This window comes from Aquarana catesbeiana, linkage group LG06, assembly GCF_042186555.1.
Source record: "Aquarana catesbeiana isolate 2022-GZ linkage group LG06, ASM4218655v1, whole genome shotgun sequence".
In the NCBI taxonomy this organism is placed as follows: Eukaryota; Metazoa; Chordata; class Amphibia; order Anura; family Ranidae; genus Aquarana; species Aquarana catesbeiana.
Window position 1 is genome coordinate 85666474 of NC_133329.1, and position 21112 is coordinate 85687585.

General features: G+C 44.6%; 1 protein-coding gene across 1 annotated transcript in view; it reads left to right on the forward strand.

The window, feature by feature from the left end:
* Window positions 1-1674: 1674 nt before the first annotated feature.
* Window positions 1675-21112, forward strand: part of ROGDI (rogdi atypical leucine zipper) — a 62605-nt gene continuing 43167 nt past the window's right edge. Inside the window, exon 1 of the mRNA XM_073636367.1 lies at window positions 1675-1828. Coding sequence (XP_073492468.1) covers window positions 1781-1828 — 48 coding nt within the window. The 5' untranslated portion in view covers window positions 1675-1780. The remainder of the gene's footprint in view (window positions 1829-21112) is intronic.

Consider the following 21112-nt stretch of genomic DNA (forward strand, 5'->3'; position numbering starts at 1 on the left):
TAAAGGAATAGAATAAAATAGAATATAACCATTTTCTGAAATTCGAATTTTAAATAGAATACATTTGAATTCAAATAGAATAGAAAGAATAGAATAGGAAAAAAATAGAATAAAATAGAACCTTGTGTCAAAATTCGAATTTCGACTAGAATAAATTTGAATTCCAATAGAACAGAAAAAAGTCGATTAGAATAGAATATAAAAGGATAGAATAGCTTAAAAGAAAGCAATATAATAGAATAAAATAGAAAGAAAATAACCATCTTCCGGAATTCGAATTTTGAACAGAACAAATTCGAATAGAGAAGAAAAGAATAGAAAAAAACAATAGAATAGAAAGAATAGACCATCTTCCAAAACTTGAATAGAATACATCTGATTTAGAATGAAATCGATTCAACAAGAATGAAACAAATTTTTTTGGTCTGCGTATGTCTAGTACCTCATTGGGCTTTTTTTTTGTATTTTAATAAAACTAAGAAACTGTAAAGTCTTTTCTTTTATTTTTTTAACCGTTTACATTTTTGGTGAATGAGTAAATGTACCAGGGGCGGCCCGTCCATTAAGGGTGCACAGGCACAGCCCCCCCCTTTCATGCCACCCCCCCCCATATGACTAGTGGATAGATTCATGCATTGCATGAATCTATCTATGGCCGCCGCTGCCGCCCCCTATTCAGGTGTCCGGCCCCTTTTTTTTTTACGCACCTGATTAGAGCCATATGTTCTAATAGGCTTCAAAAAAGGTGGATGCAGAGAGCAGAGCATTGCGCTCGGAGTCCATCCAAATGTGTTAGAAAAGCAAATTAATATTTGCTTTTCTAACATTGAACCGCCTCTCCGTCAATCACGCCGTCACCTGATTGGCTGAAGGCACAGGAGCCGCTATTGGGCGCCTAGCAGAAAAGAAGAGAGAAGGGGGAAGCATGGAGAACACAGTAGCAGTCTTACAGCTCACCACCGTCACACGCTGCCTGATAGGGTAAGTGCCGGGCAGACAGCGGGCGGGGGTCACAGTGGCTGCATATGATGGGGCACAAGTGGCTGCATATGGAAGCCTTAGGAAGAGTGGGATTGTGCACATTGCGCATAGTTGGGTGTAGGTGAAGGGGGGTTGGGATGGGGGGGTTGTGGGGGATGGGATGGGGGGTGTTGTGTAGTCCTGTCCATAGGGTGACAACACGTTTCCTCCATACATCCAGTATAGTGAGTGTTGTCACCCTATGGACAGGAAGTCAGTTACTGGCAGGATCACCAGGTGCAAATAAGATAAATACTTTCTTGTCGTTGCAAATTACAATGAGATTCTATTCTAATTAAAGGAGATAAAGTTCTATTTTGCAGCCACAACTAAACTGGAATATATCACATTCTACTCTTAGAGCTGAAAACACTTTAATTCCAGCTCTGTTCTGCCCATTAGGGTCATGCTGGCTCTTGTAGTGCACCAAACCGGACACGATCTGCCCCCCCACTGACATGGAATGCAGCAGATAACATCGAATGTTACATTGTATCCTGAGGATTGTGAAGGTATTCCAGCCGGCCAATCACAGCCCTCTATGGCTGTGTGGGTGTGGCCAGAGTGCTCAGCAGAACACGTGCCCAATGTCCTCCTGCGGCGTTCCCCAGTCTAGGTGACACTAGCGAGGAATGACAAGGGGAATGAGCCAATCGTACCCGGGGGGTGGGACTTAATCTGTCCAATGGGAGGAGCGGGGCGGAGCCGTGGCTTGTTGCATAGTGGCTACATCGTCTAGCTGTGACCTGGATAGCTCAGGATGGCGACAGCAGCTGCTGCGGCGAGCAGTGTGGAGAGGGGAGTGCTGGTGAGTCACCGACCTTGGGGGGGAGATGTGATGGAGATAGAGGACCCCCCCCCCCCCGAATTGTATGCACTGTGATGATATGGATGGAGGACCCCCCCATTTGTATGCACTGTGATGATAGGGAGGACCCCCCCCCCCCCGTTGTATGTACTGTGTTGGAGGGATAGAGAGGAGCACTCCATTGTATGTACTGTGCTGGTGGGCATGGGGGTTACCCCATTAGTACTGTGATGTGGGGGGGGTTACCCCATTAGTACTGTGATGTGGGGGGGGGTTACCCCATTAGTACTGTGATGTGGGGGGGGGTTACCCCATTAGTACTGTGATGTGGGGGGGGGGGTGTTACCCCATTAGTACTGCGATGTTGGGGTGTTACCCCATTAGTACTGGGATAATGGGGTTGCCCCATTGTATGTACTGTGATGTGGGGGGGGGGGGGTTACCACATTAGTACTGTGATGTGGGGGGGGGTTACCCCTATCAGTAATGGGGTTGGAGGGGTTACCCCATTGTATGTACTGTGATGTGGGGGGGGGGGTTACCCCATTAGTACTGGGATGTTGGGGGGGGGGGGGGTGTTACCCCATTAGTACTGGGATAATGGGGTTGCCCCATTGTATGTACTGTGATGTGGGGGGGGGTTACCACATTAGTACTGTGATGTGGGGGGGGGGTTACCCCCATCAGTAATGGGGTTGGAGGGGTTACCCCATTGTATGTACTGTGATGTTGGGGGGGTTACCCCATTAGTACTGTGATGTTGGAGGGGTTACCCCATTAGTAATGGGATGATGTGGTTGGAGGGGTTACCCCATTGTATGTACTGCGATGCTGGGGGGGTTACCCCATTAGTACTGTGAGGATGGGGGGTTTGCCTTTGCCCTTTTTTGCAGAATCTAAGGTGAAAGTGATTGGGTTGGTGGGTGGGGGGGTGGGAACGTTCCAATCTTGTGGTCCGTGGACTGAGTAATCCTTTCTGAAAGAATATCACCTTCAATTCTTGTTTGCATTCTTCTACTGAAAGTGATCAGAGTGATCCAGGTGAATGTTTTATTGGTGCTGATCAATTAAGTAGACAATAAAGACTGTACTAAAAGGGAAGTGGCGCTGTTCAAAGAATAGTGGAAAATAAATATAGACATAGGTTTATTTACATTATTTTACACAGAGGTTTATAAGTGAGTGATATTACAGTCAAAAAAATCAAAGAAAGTGTTTTTTGGAAGCCACATTTATCAACGTGATAATATGACCGATCAATTCAACCAGTGATGTAAAATGGCGTAAAATACTGACATTAAAAGTTAAATGTGCTGATTGGCTGTTTCTTTTCAAATACATGCAGAGTATGTGCTACATTTCTGAGAACCTATTTGTAGGAACCAATAGATTACACCGAGAAGTAGTGTCTTTACTTTCCAAATGACTTTGAAGGTCGAATGACGTGGGAATTGTATTCAGGAGATTATTTTTGTGTCCATTTTATATTTCAAGCAATCGTAAAATAAAAAGTATGAGAAAAATACAAGCTTCTCCTATTACCATCATTGCTTGTGGTCTTCGGTGAACTTCAAAACCGCAACCTTCATTCTACCGTTTGCTTTCCATTCATTCTTGTATTTTACCAAGTTCATATGCTGCTATGCGCCACGGCCGCCTGTCATTTATTGGATGTCCTCCATCCACCATGTTCTTCTCCTTTTTGCCCTCTTCCACAATCTTGCTTTGCTCCTCTCCAGCTGAGGTTTTGTGAGATGTGGCCAAAAATTGGCAATTTGCTCTTTAATAATATCCCTTCCAACAGACACAATTTTGTTTAATTGAATCTGTTGCAGCTCTTCTTTGGTGACCATGTCTATCCAGCAGGTCTTCGAGATCCTTTTAGTAGCACAGGTCACAACTTGCAATCTTCTTATCTAGAGACCTTGTGCGAAAAAATGTTTCTGTGCCATACCTGAGAACATACCGGACTTGGTAGCAATTTTTTCTTTGGGCTTAGAGCACATATGTCAAGGACAAGGCCCGGGGGGCCAAATCCGACCCGCCAAGCCTTGCCAAGTGGCCCTCCCTCTCAGTTTTGCAGCTGGAACATGTAGGATCTCCATTCCGCCACCTCCGGCTCTCATCTTCCACTCCTGCTGTCACTTTTAAACCCAGAAGGCTCCTGTATTTACAAGGGACAGCTGTACTTTGCTTCTGGTCTTAACAGATTCCTCACGGTGGGGACAGCTCTCCAGAATGTGAGGGTGAGAATAATCTCCCTGCAAGGCAGCACTGCTTACACAGGGAGGTAAAACGGAGGCAAGTACATGGGGGTGGTAAAAAGCCACCAACATAGGGAGGGCATTACTAGAGCTGGGCAAGGTAGGAAGCAGGGAGGGGGGGGGGGGCTTGGTGTTGTACTCTTTGCACTCCAGATGCAACTGGTACTTTTGAGGGCAACTTGACATCCCTGGCTTAGAGGGAGATTATTCCTCACCAGCTCTTTGTGTCTCCAGAAATTTTGCTTGGCCTTGGCGATTCCAGCTTTGATGTCGGCATAGTTCCTCAGGGTTTCCTGAATCCATGTTCATCATCTAGTGTCTCCATAAACTTTGCTTGGATTCCAGCCCTGAGATCAGAGTTATCCTTTAAGTTTCCAATAATCCATGTTCCATAGTTTTGGAAGTTGGTTACTTGCGCTAGTCTTTCATTTTCAAGCTTTTGTTTTAATACATTGTGCCCTTTTTGTTGGTTACAATTCCCTTTTTTTTTCTTTTTTGATGGAGACATTCTTGCCATTTTCTGCACTCTAATTAGGTATACGTCAAGTTCCTCCTCAGATTCTGTAGGCAAAACAGTATTGTCTGGATTGCTTATTTTCTGCATGATCTTGGATTCGTACAATGGAATTCCAACCCCTTCACAAATACCTTGAAACTCTTTTGCCCAAATGAGTATGGAACAGCGTTTCAGCATCTGCTTCTCTTTATCGGCTTTAATCTGTTGCAGCTGAGGTGGCTGTGGTCTTGCTCTTGTATAATATGGTGATTCCGTAGAAGAGGACAATAGGAGGCTGTTCTGGAACTTGCAAGAATACATTTCTGACTACTGTAACTGTAAAATATATATATATATATATATATATATATATATATATATATATATATATATATATATATATATATATTATGAAAAGGGAAAAAATATAAAAAAACCTCCACATTTTTAACCATTAAATAATAGTCTATGAGCACCAGTCCACTGACGTTGGCCAAGCTGCGATGATTTCATCCATCTGCTGCAGGCTGTAGGAGGCATTTCCTCAGTCTCATTTGCCCCACAAACCAGATTGCAACATTGTAACTTTTGTATCAAGTTGCAAGCCGAGAGGCTGCAGCACATTCTGGGGCAGGTGCAAAGAAAACCGCATTTCCAGCTGCCAAAGGACCATGAATTAATGTATGTATTCTACTGTAGACAGTAAGTCCTGATCTGGCACAGTGCATCAGGACACAAATACCAGAAACAAGGGTAGTATGGTCTCCTGGAATTAGGCCTTTGCTGCCTGGGAGAGCTTGGCAGAGTCAGTTGGGTGTCCTCCAGCTTAGAATACAGTCTCAGTCTCAGATCAGTTGGTCTCCACCTCTAATGGGGACCCTGATGCAAGGGTGTGCTGTGTTGGGGACCCTGATGCAAGGGAAACACTCTGATGTAGGCCAATGCGCGGGAGCCACAGCTGCGACACGGCTCTCTCAATGGACGGGATGCTGACCATTGAGGGCGCAGTGTGCGTGCGCCAGTGATGTTTCTGGCTGCTTAGGTAAATATCTCCTAAATCAGGGGTGTCAAACTTCATTTTGTTGCAGGCCACATCAGCATTATGGTTGTCCTCAAAGGGCTGGTTGCATCTGTAAAACTATATACATTTTATCCAGGGGTTTTTAAAAAAAATTTATTTAATGTTTTTAAATAAGAGAACTAAGTGCAGGAACTCAACACCACCACCACCACCACCAAACTGCATTGAACAGTGGGTGTGGCCACCAAATTGCATGCATTAAGGGTGATTATAAAGTGTGTTTTTTTTTTTTTTTTTTTTTGTTTTTGTTTTTAAATCACAAACCTGTCATATTTGCCCCGATCCTCCTCCTCCTGGGTTGCCCCCATGGCGCTCCTGGCTCCTTCTCTTCAGTGGGTGCCACGGAGAGCCACTTTCTCTGGTGGCACCTGTGCGGGCGCTCTCACGAGTCCCACTGCTGTGTCCATTGACAGACAGCAAGACCCGGACCCGCCCCTGGCTCCCATGTCACCGGCTTTGATTGACAGCAGCGGGACAGTGTGATTGACACGTTTAGGAGATGTTTACTGTACCTACAGGTAAACCTTATTATAGACCTACTTGTAGGTATAAATAAAAAAGCAGAGTTTGCTACCGCTTTAACCACTTCAGCCCCAGAAGAATTTACCCCCTTCCTGACCAGAGCACTTTTTGCGATTCGGCACTGTGTCGCTTTAACTGACAATTGCGCGGTCGTGCGACGTTGCACCCAAACAAAATTGACGTGTTTTTTTGTTTTTGTTTTTTCCCACAAATAGAGCTTTCTTTTGGTGGTATTTGATTGCCTCTGCGGTTTTTATTTTTTGCGCTATAAACAAAAAAAAAAAAAAAAAAAAACACAATATTTTGTACTTTATGCTATAATATCCCCCTTTTTTTTTTTTTTTTTTTTTTTTTTTTTTTTTTTTTTTTAAAAAAGCTAATTTTTTCTTAGTTTAGGCCGATATGTATTCTTCTACATATTTTTGGTAAAAAAATCAGAATAAGCGTACATTGATTGGTTTGCGCAAAAGTTATAGCGTCTACAAAATAGGGGATAGATTTATTGGAATTTTACGGACATGGACACAGCCCGCTCTCCTCTATGGGGTGGTCAAAAGAAAATGGACTGCATGTCCGTTTCCATCCAATTGTCCGCTGTACCGCCATACGTCTGTTTTTAAGCAGATTTCATCAAATCAGATGCCCGGCAGCATCCAAAAATCACTTCCCTTTTTTTTAATTTTTTTTTTTTCCTCAGGAAAACGTGATGATAAGCCTTCAGCATTTTGTAGACTCCTCTCCTCCGTGAGCCTCCGCCACCACAATTTAAAGTCTGTATCCTATTATCCGTGCAATTTTAATTTTATGGTGAATTGTATGCCTGACCTATATACTTCAATAGAACCTTTTTGTTTCTGAATTGGAATCATATAGTAGTATGCAGGGTGTGTCTGGTTCTTGTTGTGCTCTATACTAAATTCAAACCAGAGTTCTCCCTGGAGCAAGGACCTCACAATAAAATTGTCCCTTTCTATGGTCTCCACCCGGAATACTACTATACCACACAATGGCACATATACCGCGCCATGCCTCCAATGAATAGAACCCTTTTATTTAATTGAACTTCCATTTATTGAATGGCCATCCTTTATGGTGACAGTTGTACACCACTGAGGAACCTGTAAACCCTAATGCACTTGGTCGGTCACCAGTGTTCGTCGTCAAAAACATTTTCGGCAGCGGCATATTTCCAGTAACTAAACGAAAATGACCCCACGTTTTCGTCAATTGACGCAAATCAATTAAATTTTCGTCAGTAAACGAAAATGGAACGGAGGGACATTTGCGCACATGAGCTTCCGGTTTGCTCTGAGCTCCGCCTGTAAAGGCTGTGAGTGCTTCCCCTCCAAGCAAGCCAGGTAGCAACCGTAGCATGCTTAGTGGTGTGGCCTGCTTAGCATTGTGCAGTATTTACAGGCCTCTTCAGACGACCGTCCAGAGCACTGTGCATTACAGGGCTCCCAAGAATCGCGACTTGCACAACTGTCCAGAGCACTGTTCATTACAGGCCTCCTCGGACCACCCAGAGCACTGTGTAGCATTACAGGCCTCCCCAGTCCTGACCGTCCAGAGCACTGTGCGATACAGCCCTCCCAAGTCCGGACAGTCCCGAGGACCAGAGCACTGTGAGTTACAGTCCTCCTGACCATCCAGAGCACTGTGTGTTACTGCCCTCCCGAGTCCAGACAGTCCCGAGGACCAGAGCACTGTGAGTTACAGTCCTCCTGACCAACCAGAGCACTGTGCGTTACCGTCCTTCTGACCATCCAGAGGACCGGAGCACTGTGCGTTACAGTCCTCCTGACTGTCCAGAGGACCGGAGCCCTGTGCGTTACAGGTCTCCCCAGTCCCTACTGTCCAGAGGACCAGAGCGTCTGTGCCTTGCAGGCCGCCCCTCAGGCCATTGTCCAGTGCGTCTGTGTAGTTTGTTCGAACCTTAATACTAGGGGTGCGACGGTTAAAAAAACTCACGGATCGGATCAGAGTCACGGATCAGCAAAAAAAAAAAAATCTTGTTACACCCACCGGAGTTTCAGATTTAACAGCTATTTTCAACACAAAACGGAGCTTATATGCATAAATACAGTATTTGTAGATCGGACGGACTGTTTAGATGTTAGATTTTAAAAGCAACAGCAAACCTGCTGACCTTACATGGTTGCTAATGTGACAGAACACCTCTGATTTTCACATTTAACACTAACATCTAAACAGTCTGTCCGATCGACAAATACTGTATTTATGTTATTAATAAACAAATTTCTTCATCCGTTTAGGCCAATATATATCCTTCTACATTATTTTTGATTAAAAAAAATCACAAGTGTATATTGATTGGTTTGTGCAAAAGTTATAGCGTCAACAAACTATGGGAAAGATTTATGGCTTTTATTTAACTAGTAATGATGGTGATCTGCGATTTTTAGCGGTACTGCGACCATTGTGGCAGACAGATCGGACACTTTTGACACATTTTTGGGACCATTGATTTATACAGCGATCAGTGCTATAAAAATGCACTGATTACTGTGTAAACGTCACTGGTAGGGAAGGGGGTTAACACTAGGGGCGATCAAGGGGTTAAATGTGTGTTCCCTGAATGTGTTCTAACTGTATGGGGATAGGACTTACTGGGGGAGGAGACATATGGGTTGTTCCTACTTAGTAGGAACAACCCATATGTCTCCTCTCCCCTGACAGAACAAGGATTTGTGTGCTCTTGTGCCCGGCGGCGATTGTGCCTGCCGGGCACACGCATCGGGTCCTCCGCTGTGTTGCGAGCACACATGTGCGTGCCTCCGGCAGCTCTTAAAGGAAACAACATACCCATACGTTTTGTCCAGCTGTGAGCTGGTTGGCAAGCGGTTAATGTCTGACCCGGGGGGGGGGGGGGGGTGCAAGGGACGGAGGACACTGTTTTGGGGGGCATGGGAATCTTGCTGGGGGTGGTGGGGGACCCTATTCCCCCCATCCCCCTAAGGTCAGGAACCCCATTTTCCTTGGGGAGAGGAACCCCATTTCAAGACCGTGCTGGGCTGGCGTCAGCTACCCTTGGGTGCCAGGATGGGGCAGTTAAAATCCTTATCCCCAACCACACACTCCCTCAGGGTGAACTGGCTTTGTATTAGTGAAGCACCTTTTTAAAGTGAGGTAAACCTGTACTGTTAATTATTACTATGTTAGGATTATCTTCATTTATAAGCAGGTGAATGCGGCCCTCCATGCATTCACATACATTGAATCCGGTGTAGCATCACATTTGGCTACCCGCTGGACTGCGCATGCGCAACGCCGCCATCTGCGTTCCAACACTGTGGCTATCTGCGCTTGTGCAGAATTTTGTGGCCACACCCCTGAGTCCAGGTTCAAGCCCCACCATCCAAGTTGACAGAGTTAGATTATAATTATGCCGAGCGAAGAGAGGCTGTGCCCGAAGCGTGGCGAGCCCGCAAGGGGCCCTGTGGCAAAGTGGTCTTACAACAGTGTTGGAACGCATATGGCGGCGTCGCGCATGCGCACTCCAGCGGGTAGCAAAATGTGATGGGTCGCCGAATGAGACGTGACACCGGCTCTTAGGTGGAAAACGTTTGCTGACTCCTGACCTGTGGGCTGCATGTGCTCTGCTTGTTCCAAACAAATGAAAGTGAGGGGAAAATGGAGAGGTTTAGGGGGTCACAAAGGATGTTACAAGGAGGCAGGAAAATGATTTATAGCGGGACCAAACCCACTCATTTATTTGTCTCCTAAAACGGTTACATTTAAAAAAAAAAAAGAATACAGGAGCGATTCACAATAAGAAAAAAAAATTTTTAAATTCAAATCTCAATTAACACCCCCACACAAAAAACACCTGATATTTATAAATCAAAACATGTGAATGCGAGCTGCTTGAGCGATCAAGTAAAAAATAAAGCTCTAAATCCGCTCTAGAGTGAGGTTTTTAAAAAATTGTTCAGTATTTTGATCTCCTGTAACCGTTCAGAAAACTGACAGTTTATAATAATCACAGGACTCTATAGATATATTCCATGATAGGCACCCTATCTGCTATAGACAGTTGCTGTAGTCTAAGTACATTTTCCTGTTGAAAGATAATGCTTGAAGTTGTTCTATCATAGATTACTGATAATGGGCCTTTTATTTGAATATTTTTTTTTTTTTATGCCTGTGTGTCAAGTGCTGTATTTTATCTATGAGCGAGTTAGAGAAGCATCTTCATTGTAACTGCCAATAAAGTTAGAGTTGTTTTTATTTTCTCTGAGACTTTTTTTTTTTTCCCCCAACATGTCTAAAATTTAAGAAAAAAAAAAGTATCTATCTTTGCATATGGCATTTTACATTTACCGGCAGATGGTGAGGTCCAAGAAAACTGAGCTTTTTGGAGTGATGTGTATAATATTATTTTTTTTATTTTTTTTTGTGTGGTGGTGTTTGTGTGTTTGTGTTTTTGTGTTTTTTTTTTTTTTTTTTTTTTTTTTATCTGTAAAAATCACTCTGTATCAGGCTGCATTGACACATGTCAAATGTGCGTTCTGCGATTTGTCATTCACACCTCTGCGCTTTGAAATCGCGGGCAGCATTGCAGCAAAAAATCTGCCCGCGGTTTAGAACGCTGAGGTGTGACTGCAGCCTAATACCGCGTACACACGAGCGGACTGTCCGGCAGAAAAGGTCCGACGGAACGATTCCGTCGGACATTCCAATCGTGTGTGGGCTTCATCAGATCTTCTTCGGACCTTTTTCTGTCAAATTCCGACGGACCTAGAAATGGAACATGTTTCAAATCTTTCCGACGGACTCGAGTCCGATCGAAAAATCCGTTCGTCTGTATGCTAGTCCGAAGGACAAAAAAGGGCGTAAGGGCAGCTACTGGCTATGAACTTCCTTATTCTAGTCCTGTCGTACGTCATCACGTTCGACACGATCGGACTTTGATGTGATCGTGTGTAGGCAAGTCCGTTTAGTTGGAACTCTGTCTAAAACTCCTTCAGAGTTCAGGCGGACGTGAAGTCCGCTCGTGTGTACACGGCATAAGAGGCAGAAACATCAGTTTAACCCCCAAACCCCTTTCTATGAGAGGTGGACAGTCTGACTAAAGCCAGCCATAGACGGTTTGAATTGAACCATGTATGGGCAGGCTGAATGTATCTAATTGATTGATCAACTTGGATACAACCAGCCTGTCAGATTTCATATGTGATTATTGCTAGCAATGATTACTGTGTTCTCTTGGTGGGAATGCCGCCCCCCTGCTGGGAGAAAACAATGGCTCCATGGGAGGGATCCCCCCCCCATCATTACCTTTAGGCCAGCCATAGACCAAGGGTTGCAGGAAAGAAAATTGCTCAATTTTCCCCCATCAATATAGTCAGCGTTGATGGGGGAATCCCTCCTGCTGAGCCATTGTGTTCTTCTGGGGGGGGGGGGGGGGTTGAAGGGGAAGCCACCCCCTGGGAGAACACAGTGATTATTGCTAGCGACTATAACAGCAATAATTGCATGTAATATCCGACAGGCTAGTTGTACCCAAGTTGATCGCTCAACTTGGGTACATTCAGCCTGCCCATAGATGATTAGCATCTCGGCTGGTTCCTGCTGAACTGGCCTATGTCTAGGGCCGCCTATGTGTTTCTGATCACAAAGGCAGTGCTGGGCTTTCTCCTCTGTAAAGCCTAGCAAGCCTTAGGAAATTTTAAATATTGTGGGTGCACATGGTATTAAAAATAAAGATCCCGTACAAAAAAAAAAAAAAAAGTTTATAAATAAATTCAATCCTTCTGTAGAAGATGGGGCTTCACTATATATATTATAATATTTTAGTATTATAATTTTCCTTATTCTTATTTATTCTATGGCTGTTTTTTGTCTCCTTGCACTGGTTGGCTGCCTGTTCAGCTTTTCTGTTACATTTCAGGAATAAATGTTCTCCACTGTAAAGGAAACCGACTTCCTCCCTTTTGTCATCATCTTAGCCTAAAAGTTCACTGGAAATGTAACTCATCCGTTTTGTAACATACATGATTGGCAAAACTGATAAAAAACGATCTATATTTGGGACTGCGCTACTCCATCTAATACTACTCTAATACATCAGCATTCCCCACAGGCCTACTGCATGTGGATATCTAGGACATTTGTGTGTGTGCGTGTGTTGGTTTTTTTTTTTTTTTTACTTTTTTGCTGGAATTCAGCATTTGCAATTATTATAAGGCCTCATGCACACTGGACGTGTGTTTTTTTTTTTTTTTTTTTTTTTTTTTTTTTTTTTTTTTTTTTTTTTTTTTTTTTTCTTTACAGCTGCTGTTTTTTGCTTCAGATGGGGGGGTGTGTGTTTTGTGTGTGGGTTTTTTTTTTTCTGCATCCAGTAAACATCACCTATGTGCCCATGTGACCCTGAACTAGTGGGTTTCGAGAGGAGTTTTTCAGCTGTAAAAACGCTCTAAAATGGGGTGTACACACCATAAGAAAATCGGGCGTGCGATTGGCGATATATATATATATATATATATATATATATATATATATATATATATATATATATATATATATATATATATATATATATATATATATATATATATATATATATATATATATATATATATATATATATATATATATATATATATTTTTTTTTTTCCTTGTTTAACAGCAAATCGAAATCGAATTTGTGCGAAAATCCTCATACAACACAGGCTTTTTTTTTTTTTTTTGTTTTTGTCACAGGCTTTCTCTTGTACAAAAACAGTACACATTCAGGGCTGGATTAACGTAGGGGCTATTGGAGCTGCAGCTCCAGGCCCCTACCTTAACATAGGCCCAGCCACCCAAAAAGAACACACTGCTTATGAAAAGCAATGGGCCAACAGAGTTCTCCCCTGACGGGAGACGGTGTCCTGTGTAAGTTCACCTTACAGATTTTTCTGTAAAGGTGAACTTACCCTTTAAGGATTTAGAGAAGATCTGTAAAGAAGAGTGGACCAAAATCCCTCCTGAGATGTTTGCAAACCTGGTCTCCAACTACAAGAAACGTCTGACCTCTGTACTTGCCAACAAGGATTTCTCCAACAAGTACTAAATCTTGCTTCGGGACAGGGCTGGATTAACGTAGGGGCTACTGGAGCTGCAGCTCCAGGCCCCTACCTTTTAATATAGGCCCAGCCACCCAAAAAGAACACACTGCTCACGAAAAGCAATGGGCCAACAGAGTTCTCCCCTGACGGGCCCTGCATTCCGCATGCACTGCCTGGGCAGGGTGGTGGGATTGATAATGGGCGCCACATGAGCAGTCCTAACGGAAGCCTGGGGCACGCCAATGCAGGGCTCTTGCAGAATTCTGGGGCTTTCATAGTGTTAGGCCCACTCGGCTGCACTCTTTAAGCTCAGAGTGCACGCCAATGCATGGCCCTTACGGCAACCTGGCAAGTCAAATGCCAGGCTTCCCTAGTTGGCATGTGCCCTTTGGAGTTTGGGCGCATGCCAACACAGGCTCTTCGAAACACAGAAGGGTGCCCAGTAAAAGGTGCACCAAAATTCTCAGCACCAAGCACATGATGCTCTTAATCCGGCCCTGTACACATTAAACGAAAACCGTTCGTTCTGTCCCCGTACGAGAAAAATGTTGGAGTTTGTCCCTTCGGGAATTTTTCCGTACGAAAAGTCAGAATCGGCTGTTTAAAGTTGTGCACACACTATATGAAAATTGCTCCGACGAAAACGTTCGGACAATTTTCTTATAGTGTGTACGAGCCTTTACTCTGATGAAAAAATAAACGCTGAACAACACGTTTTTGAAGCCATAAGCTTTTGTGGGCGTATAGTATTGCTAAAAACCACTACAGCTGGGAAAAAAAAAAAAAAAAGAGCTGAAAAACATATTCTACAGATAACGCTACTGGCTTTTTTTTTTATAACGTCCAGTGTGCATGAGGCCTAAATGGCATCTTTTTGAACAGCATTTATTTGCTCATTTGTTCATCGCTTTGTTGCTCTTTACAAGTAAAGCCAAGTACACATGGGCCCCATATTGGACAGCATCGGCCACCACTGAACTGGCCGATACTGCCGGACATTCAGCCCCTTTGTACTGCAGGCAGTCGGCTGGCTTCTGTGGAAGGGTCATGACCGAAAAAAAAAAAAAAGGCCCACTGTCCGTCTTCCCTTCAGTGCGCTCAGTGGCTGAGAGCGCTGACCGGAGTGTTGTGGCGGGGGGGCCACCCCATCTGTCAGAACACATTAGAACAGCAGGGGAGATTGATGTACTAACGTCGCATAATTAGTACAGTGGCTCTGATCTGAGGTATCAATTTTTTTTTCATTCAGCCCGCTGGGTTGAAAAAAAAAAAACTACTAGTGTGTACTAGACTTAAAGAGGAAGTAAACCCTGGTGGGTTTTACTTCCTCTTTATTTCCCTGCAAAGGTAAAGCATAATGGGCTACTATGCATCGCATAGTAGCCCATTATGTGTCATTTACCTGAAACCGAAGCCCGCAATGTCACCGTTGTCCCCACTAGCAGCGAGCGTCCATCTTTGCCCCGCTTCCTTCCAGGGCCGCGAACTCCGGCTCTGTGACTGGCTGGAGTCGCCAGTCACGGCATGATCCCTATTAGAAAGGGCACAATGCGCCCTTTCTAAAGTGCGCATATGACATCAGCGCATTGCGCCGTAGTCATTGGGGCTTGGCTCTTTTCGTAAATATCTCCTAAACCTGATTTCAATATAGGCTTGTAGGTAAAAGTGGTTTTAGCACTTTTAAAGTGGTTGAAAAGTCCAGAAGGTGTGTGTTTTTTTTCTTTTTCTTTTTTTTTTTTTTTTTTTTTTTTTATCTTCATGCAAGATAAAAAAAAACAAAAAAAAAAACAACCTGTGTGCAGCTGCGCCCCCCCCCCCCTAAACTTACCTGAGTCCCATCTCTATCCAGCAATGTGCATAAGTGCCCTTTGGCTGTCCGGAACTCTCCCTCCTGATTGGCTGAGACACAGCAGCAACACCATTGGCTCCCACTGCTGTTAAAATCCTCCAATCAGGAGAGAGAGGGGGTGGGGCCAAACCATGGCTCTGTGTCTGAATGTCCAAAAACATATTTGGGGGGCATACCCTAAAATGCATTTTAGATTCAAGATGGTGCTGCTATAAGACCAACAAACAGTACAAAACATATTACAGCGCACAAATTCAAGAATGACGTTTCCTGCAAGGCTAGTTAAAAACACCTGAACATATTCAAAAAAAATATACGGGGGTTTGGTCACACTATATGGTCATATAGTGCTAAGCCCACTTACTGCGAAAACTTTTTTTTTTTTTTTTAATATGTTCAGGTGACCAGGTTTTTTGGGCTGGAGCACCCCTCCCCCTCTCATTACCTCTTATTTAGTGGTCACCAGTGCATAGGAGGAATCCCCTTCAGTTCTCCCACATAGAGGAGTTCAGCTCCCATGGTTGAGACACAGGATCTTCCATTCTATTACTAGGGTAGGACTAAGGCTGGGAAAAAATCGATTTAAACCTTGAATCGAGTTGAGAGGTCAAATCGATTCATAATTTAAGCAAATCGATTTTTTTTTTCTATATTATTTATTTATTTATTTTTTCACCGCGCCGGTCCTGGGGAGCTGCGGGCAGGAGTTTTTAGGCGAGGCCGCGGCTTCGGCCTAGTCCGCGAGGCCGGACGCCGCGGACTAGGCCTCAGCCTCGCCTAAAAACTCCTGCCTGAAGCTCCCCAGGACCGGTTCTTACACCACGCTGGTCCTGAGGAGCTGTGGGCAGGAGTTTTTAGGTGAGGCTGAGGCCTAGTCCGCAAGGCCGGACACCGCGGACTAGGCCGAAGCCTCAGCCTCGCCTAAAAACTCCTGCCTGCAGCTCCCCAGGACCGGTGCTGACACCGCGCCGGTCCTGAGGAGCGGTGGGCAGGAGTTTTTAGGTGAGGCTGAGGCCTAGTCCGCAAGGCCGGACACCGCGGACTAGGCCGAAGCCTCAGCCTCGCCTAAAAACTCCTGCCTGCAGCTCCCCAGGACCGGTGCTGACACCGCGCCGGTCCTGAGGAGCGGTGGGCAGGAGTTTTTAGGTGAGGCTTCGGCCTAGTCCGCAAGGCTGGACGCTGCGGACTAGGCCGAAGCCGTGGCCTCACCTAAAAACTCCTGCCTGCAGCTCCCCAGGACCGGTGCTGACACCGCGCCGGTCCTGAGGAGCTGTGGGCAGGAGTTTTTAGGTGAGGCTTCGGCCTAGTTTGTTTTTTTTTTTTTTTTTTTGTTAAAGAAAATCGCAGATTTTTTTTGTTTTATTTATTTATTTTTGAAAATCTCCGAGCCCTAGGTAGGATCCACTAATTCGGGGTACTTTGTCGCAGTAGGTGGGCTTAGTGCTATATGACCATATAGCGTGACCAAACCCCCTGTATAATTTTTTTTTTTTTTTTTTTTTCTTAATATATTCAGGTGTTTTTAACTAGCCTTGCAGGAAATGTCATTCTTGAATGTCTGTGTCTGAATGGACACACAGGAGCTGCGGCTCGGCTCTGGTGCCCCCATAGCAAGCTTCTTGCTGTGGGGGCACTCGACAGGAGGGAGAGGCCAGGAGCACCGAAGAGGAGGATCCGGGCTGCTCTGTGCAACACCACTTCACAGAGCAGGTAAGTATGACGTGTAAATTTTTTTTTTTTTTTTTTTTTTTTTTTTTTTAACTTTATTATCAATTTAGGGCTCCATGCACACTAGCTCTTCTTCTCTTTTTTTTTTTTTTTTTTTTGTTGCAAGGAAGAGGTACTCAAGATAATGTGATTTGCCAATATTATTATTCTTTATTGAGGTTAATAACAAGTCCACGTTTCTTTGGGGGAAAAAAAAGTAAATGAGAACTTAGGGCTGGTTCACACCAAATGCAGTCCAGTGCGTTATTTATTGTGCATCAAAAACACATGGACAGTGGGGTGGATTTACTAAAAGTGGAGAGGGCAAACTCTGGTGCAGCTGTGCATAGAAACCAATGGGCTTTAGCCCTCATTCACACTGAACACGGCTTTGAAATCGTGCAACTTCATCTGAAATCCCATGATTTCAAAGCCACGACTTTGAGTGCGACTTGAAAGACATCCGTGCTGCTTCATGCACAGATGTCTATTGAAGTTGCACCTGAAATCTGCAAAAGTAGTGCAGGAACACCATTCGCAAATTTATGCAACGCTGCAAAGTCGGCGTTGCACTGATTGGAATTGTGACATCGCTGACGCAATGCCATACAAGTCGATGCATGCAGAGATCCCATGCCTAAAGACGCCTGGAGCATTCTTATTGTGGGAGCATGATCCTTTGGACATGGCATATACATACAGTGGTCCCACTCCTGAAGACATGCAGATTTTATTTACTTCCTGAAATATTTATAGCACTCACATGTCTTGGAGAACATGGGAGGGTTCGCTTCAGTCTCTAATCAAACGCAAACTCTGTTCACAAGGACAGAACATTCATCTACAATCTTCATAAGCACCAAGGAATCCATTAGCGATGCCCTAATCAGAATCATGCTGCCAATGATTGGAGAACAGCAAAATCCTTTATATTTTTTGACCATGGAGGGATACAGAAAGTTTCAACATTCAGATTATACCTCCAACAGGAGGAGTAGATACTGGCAAGGAAACTGTAGGTCTGTCTAGTATAGTGCCTTTTTCCCTCTTCATGGTAGTAGAAGAGAGGAAAGAAGCCCCACACCGAAGATAGGCGAATGCATAGATGGATGAAAACTGGCTTCAGCCTATCTTCTCCCGAGTTACGTCTCCACGCCACGTTTCACCCTGCCCACAGGGCTTAATCAGGCTTAAAGTGGAGTTCCCCCAAAAAATGGAACTTCTGCTTAAGGTACTGATGACCCCCTGACATGCCACATTTGGCATGCCACTTTTTTGGGGGGGTGGGGGGTACCCAGTTTTGACAGGCACCCAGCTCCCACTTCTCCTGGCGCCGAGAGGAAGTTTACCTCTCCCCTCCCTCCAATCTCGAATGGGATAAGTCACAGGTCCCAGAAGATTGTCCGCCCATTCACAACGCGCAGTGCGCGCCCGGCTGTGAAGCCACAGCCTGGGGACCACAGTTACAATGCTGGCGGAGAGGAGCGAGGCTTTGTGCACCCGCATCGCTGGTTTGTAGGACAGGTGAGTGTCTGTTAAGTCAGCAGCTACACTTTTTGTAGCTGCTGACTTTTAAATGGGTGGAACTCCGCTTTAAACAGTGCTTCTTTCTTTGTGGTGGATTTATTTTATTTTATTTATTTACTTCAGTCAGTCAAGGCTCCTCTCTACATCACTGCTGGAGCTTCCTCTTTGTTGCAGCTTTCTAGTGCTGTCACTGGTGTGGTCGTCCTCAGTTTAGTTTTTGGAATATCGCATCCATCCCCGATTGGACTGGATGCTACGTGGATAGCCTGAAAGTGACCTATGGGCACCGGGCTCTGCATGGGGGAACTTTCCATACTCCATTCTGGTAAACGTTAGTTGCGGAGTGTTCTCCTGCTCCAAAGATGTTGGCATTGCCTGAGAGCTTGCCCTGCCTCTAAAGATTTTCTCAAAATGTAGACTTGTTGAGCTGAGCATTGGGAGCTACCTCAATTCTTAAGGTCACTGGGCCCATTCTTGCCAATTTGTGCCATGTAAGGGGTTAATACTGTGGGCTAATGTCATCTGCTTGGTAGAGTTTTGTACACTCCTTGCTACCATACCTTGGGGGAACATTTCTCCATTCCAGCTGCAGAGAGTCACGTGGAACTTCAATCTTTGATCATTCCTGCTGCCTGCCTACAGTGGTTTAGGTCACCTCTGGCCATTTGACCCTCACCTGCTACCAGTTGTCTGGGTTTCATGAGTTCCTGAGGCCTCTCCCCTTACCACGAGCCTATGTGTTGTCGTTTGGTTGCAATATGTCCAATTCTATACATTTGTGGGGGGTGGGGGGGTGGGGGGGCATCCTGCTATACTGGGTGCCCCCAGATTACATTCTACTAATGGTTTAGGGGCTTCTTACAGTGTGCCTACTGCCATTGTTGACCTCCTATAGCCTGTAATGTTACTCTCTGATTTTAGAGTAAATTCTATCTTTGGAATCCTTGGCTCTGTCAGGTGTGGCTGGACCCCCTCCTCTATCGGTTGAGGTTTTTACCATGGTCATGCAAGACTTTGACCCAAATTTTTCAGTTGTTTGCTGACTTTGGTCGCAGAAGCCACAAGCATGCTTCTGCACCCTTTCCTGCTGATTCTGTATTACATTTGCTTGCAGCCTTAAGCCTGGTTCACACTGTTGTGGGTGATTGCAAGTGCAGGAATTGCTTTCGCAATCGCCCACAGCCAAAATGCTCTGCTCTTTAAAAATGTGTGGCATTGCCATTCATTCTTAATGGCACCCACACATCTAAAGCAGCCTGTTTGCGGGTGTAGAAACCACCGAGAAATCACATGGTGCTAAAACACCATGCAATTTCCTGGCCGCTGCATTTTTAAAATGGTGCAGGAACCTTTTTTTTTTTTTCCTGCATAAAACGCAGACCCAGCAGCCATTGGCCCCAAAGACTGTCTAAATGCGAGTCGCTCCATTCCTTGACTGATGAGCTTCAGAAGAGTCGCAGTCTACTGCGATTATTTCTTAATTAAAGGAGATCACTCTTTTTGTAGTGTGCGTCACTCTAAAACTAGAAGATCAACTTGTTGCTTCAACCAGGGCTGTTTTACAGTCTTGGGTGGTAAAACTCCAGAGACTTTCTCTGTAGAGATTGGAAGCATTGTAATAAACTGTTTGCTGCCCATAAACACTTATTATTTCCTGTGGACACCAAGAATAGGATTTTGTACTCGCCATAAAATCCTCTTCTCTCTCAGAAGAGCCACTGGAGGCAAGGTGGAGGACATAGTCCATGGGAGCAGAGTTCATAGTCGGGAAAGATTTGTGTCCTTAGATTTCTAGCAGATTGCAGCCAGTAAAGCCGGCTGAATAGATGGCTATAGCCACCGGCAGTGATCCTTCTATTCTGACAGCTGGGAAGCCTCCCGCTGTCAGAATACAATGACCTTGCAAGTCACAACCTGTCCCTAAGCAATTTATCACAATACAGGTCAAACTTGTGCTCCATCATTACCTGAGTGTTTGCTGCTTTAACCCCGTGCCTACTGGACCATTTTACCCCCTTCCTGCCCAGGCTGATTTTCAGCGCTGTCGCACTTTGACAATTGTGTGGTCATGTACCCAAACTATTTATTTTTTTTTTTTGGGGTTTTTTTTTGGGGTTTTTTTTTTTAGAAAGAGAGAGCATTCTTTTGGCAGTGTTTTATCGCCACTGGGTTTTTTATTTTTTGCTAAACAAATGGCTGAAAGCACTGATCATATGCCGATCGGCAGACCTTTTTCGATCATGCCCCTTCGACGCAAGCCAGACGTTTTGGCCAGCTTCTGTCGCAATGGCTGCCGTACACACAAGTTGATATTTGGCCTGTGTGTACTTCACAGGTGTGGTAGACAGCACACAGTATACGTCCTAGTGCCAGCCATATATAAAGAAAAAGTCCAGGGATGATTGCACTTAAGCAGCAATCCCTGGACTTTTTCTTTTTATACATACAGTGCCTTGCAAAAGTATTCACCCCCCCCCCCCCCTTGGCATTTTTCGTGTTTTGTTGCCTCACAACCTGGAATTAACATGGATTTGCATCATTTAATTTACAGAACATGCCCACAACTTTTGAAGATTTTTTTTTTTTATTTTTTTATTGTGAAGCACACAACAAATGGGACAAAATAACAGAAAAAGTCAATGTGCAGAACTATTCACCCCCCCCTAAAGTCAATACTTTTGTAGAGCCACCTTTTGCGGTTATCACGGCTCCAAGTCGCTTTGGATAGGTCTCTATGAGCTTGCCACATCTTACCACTGGGATTT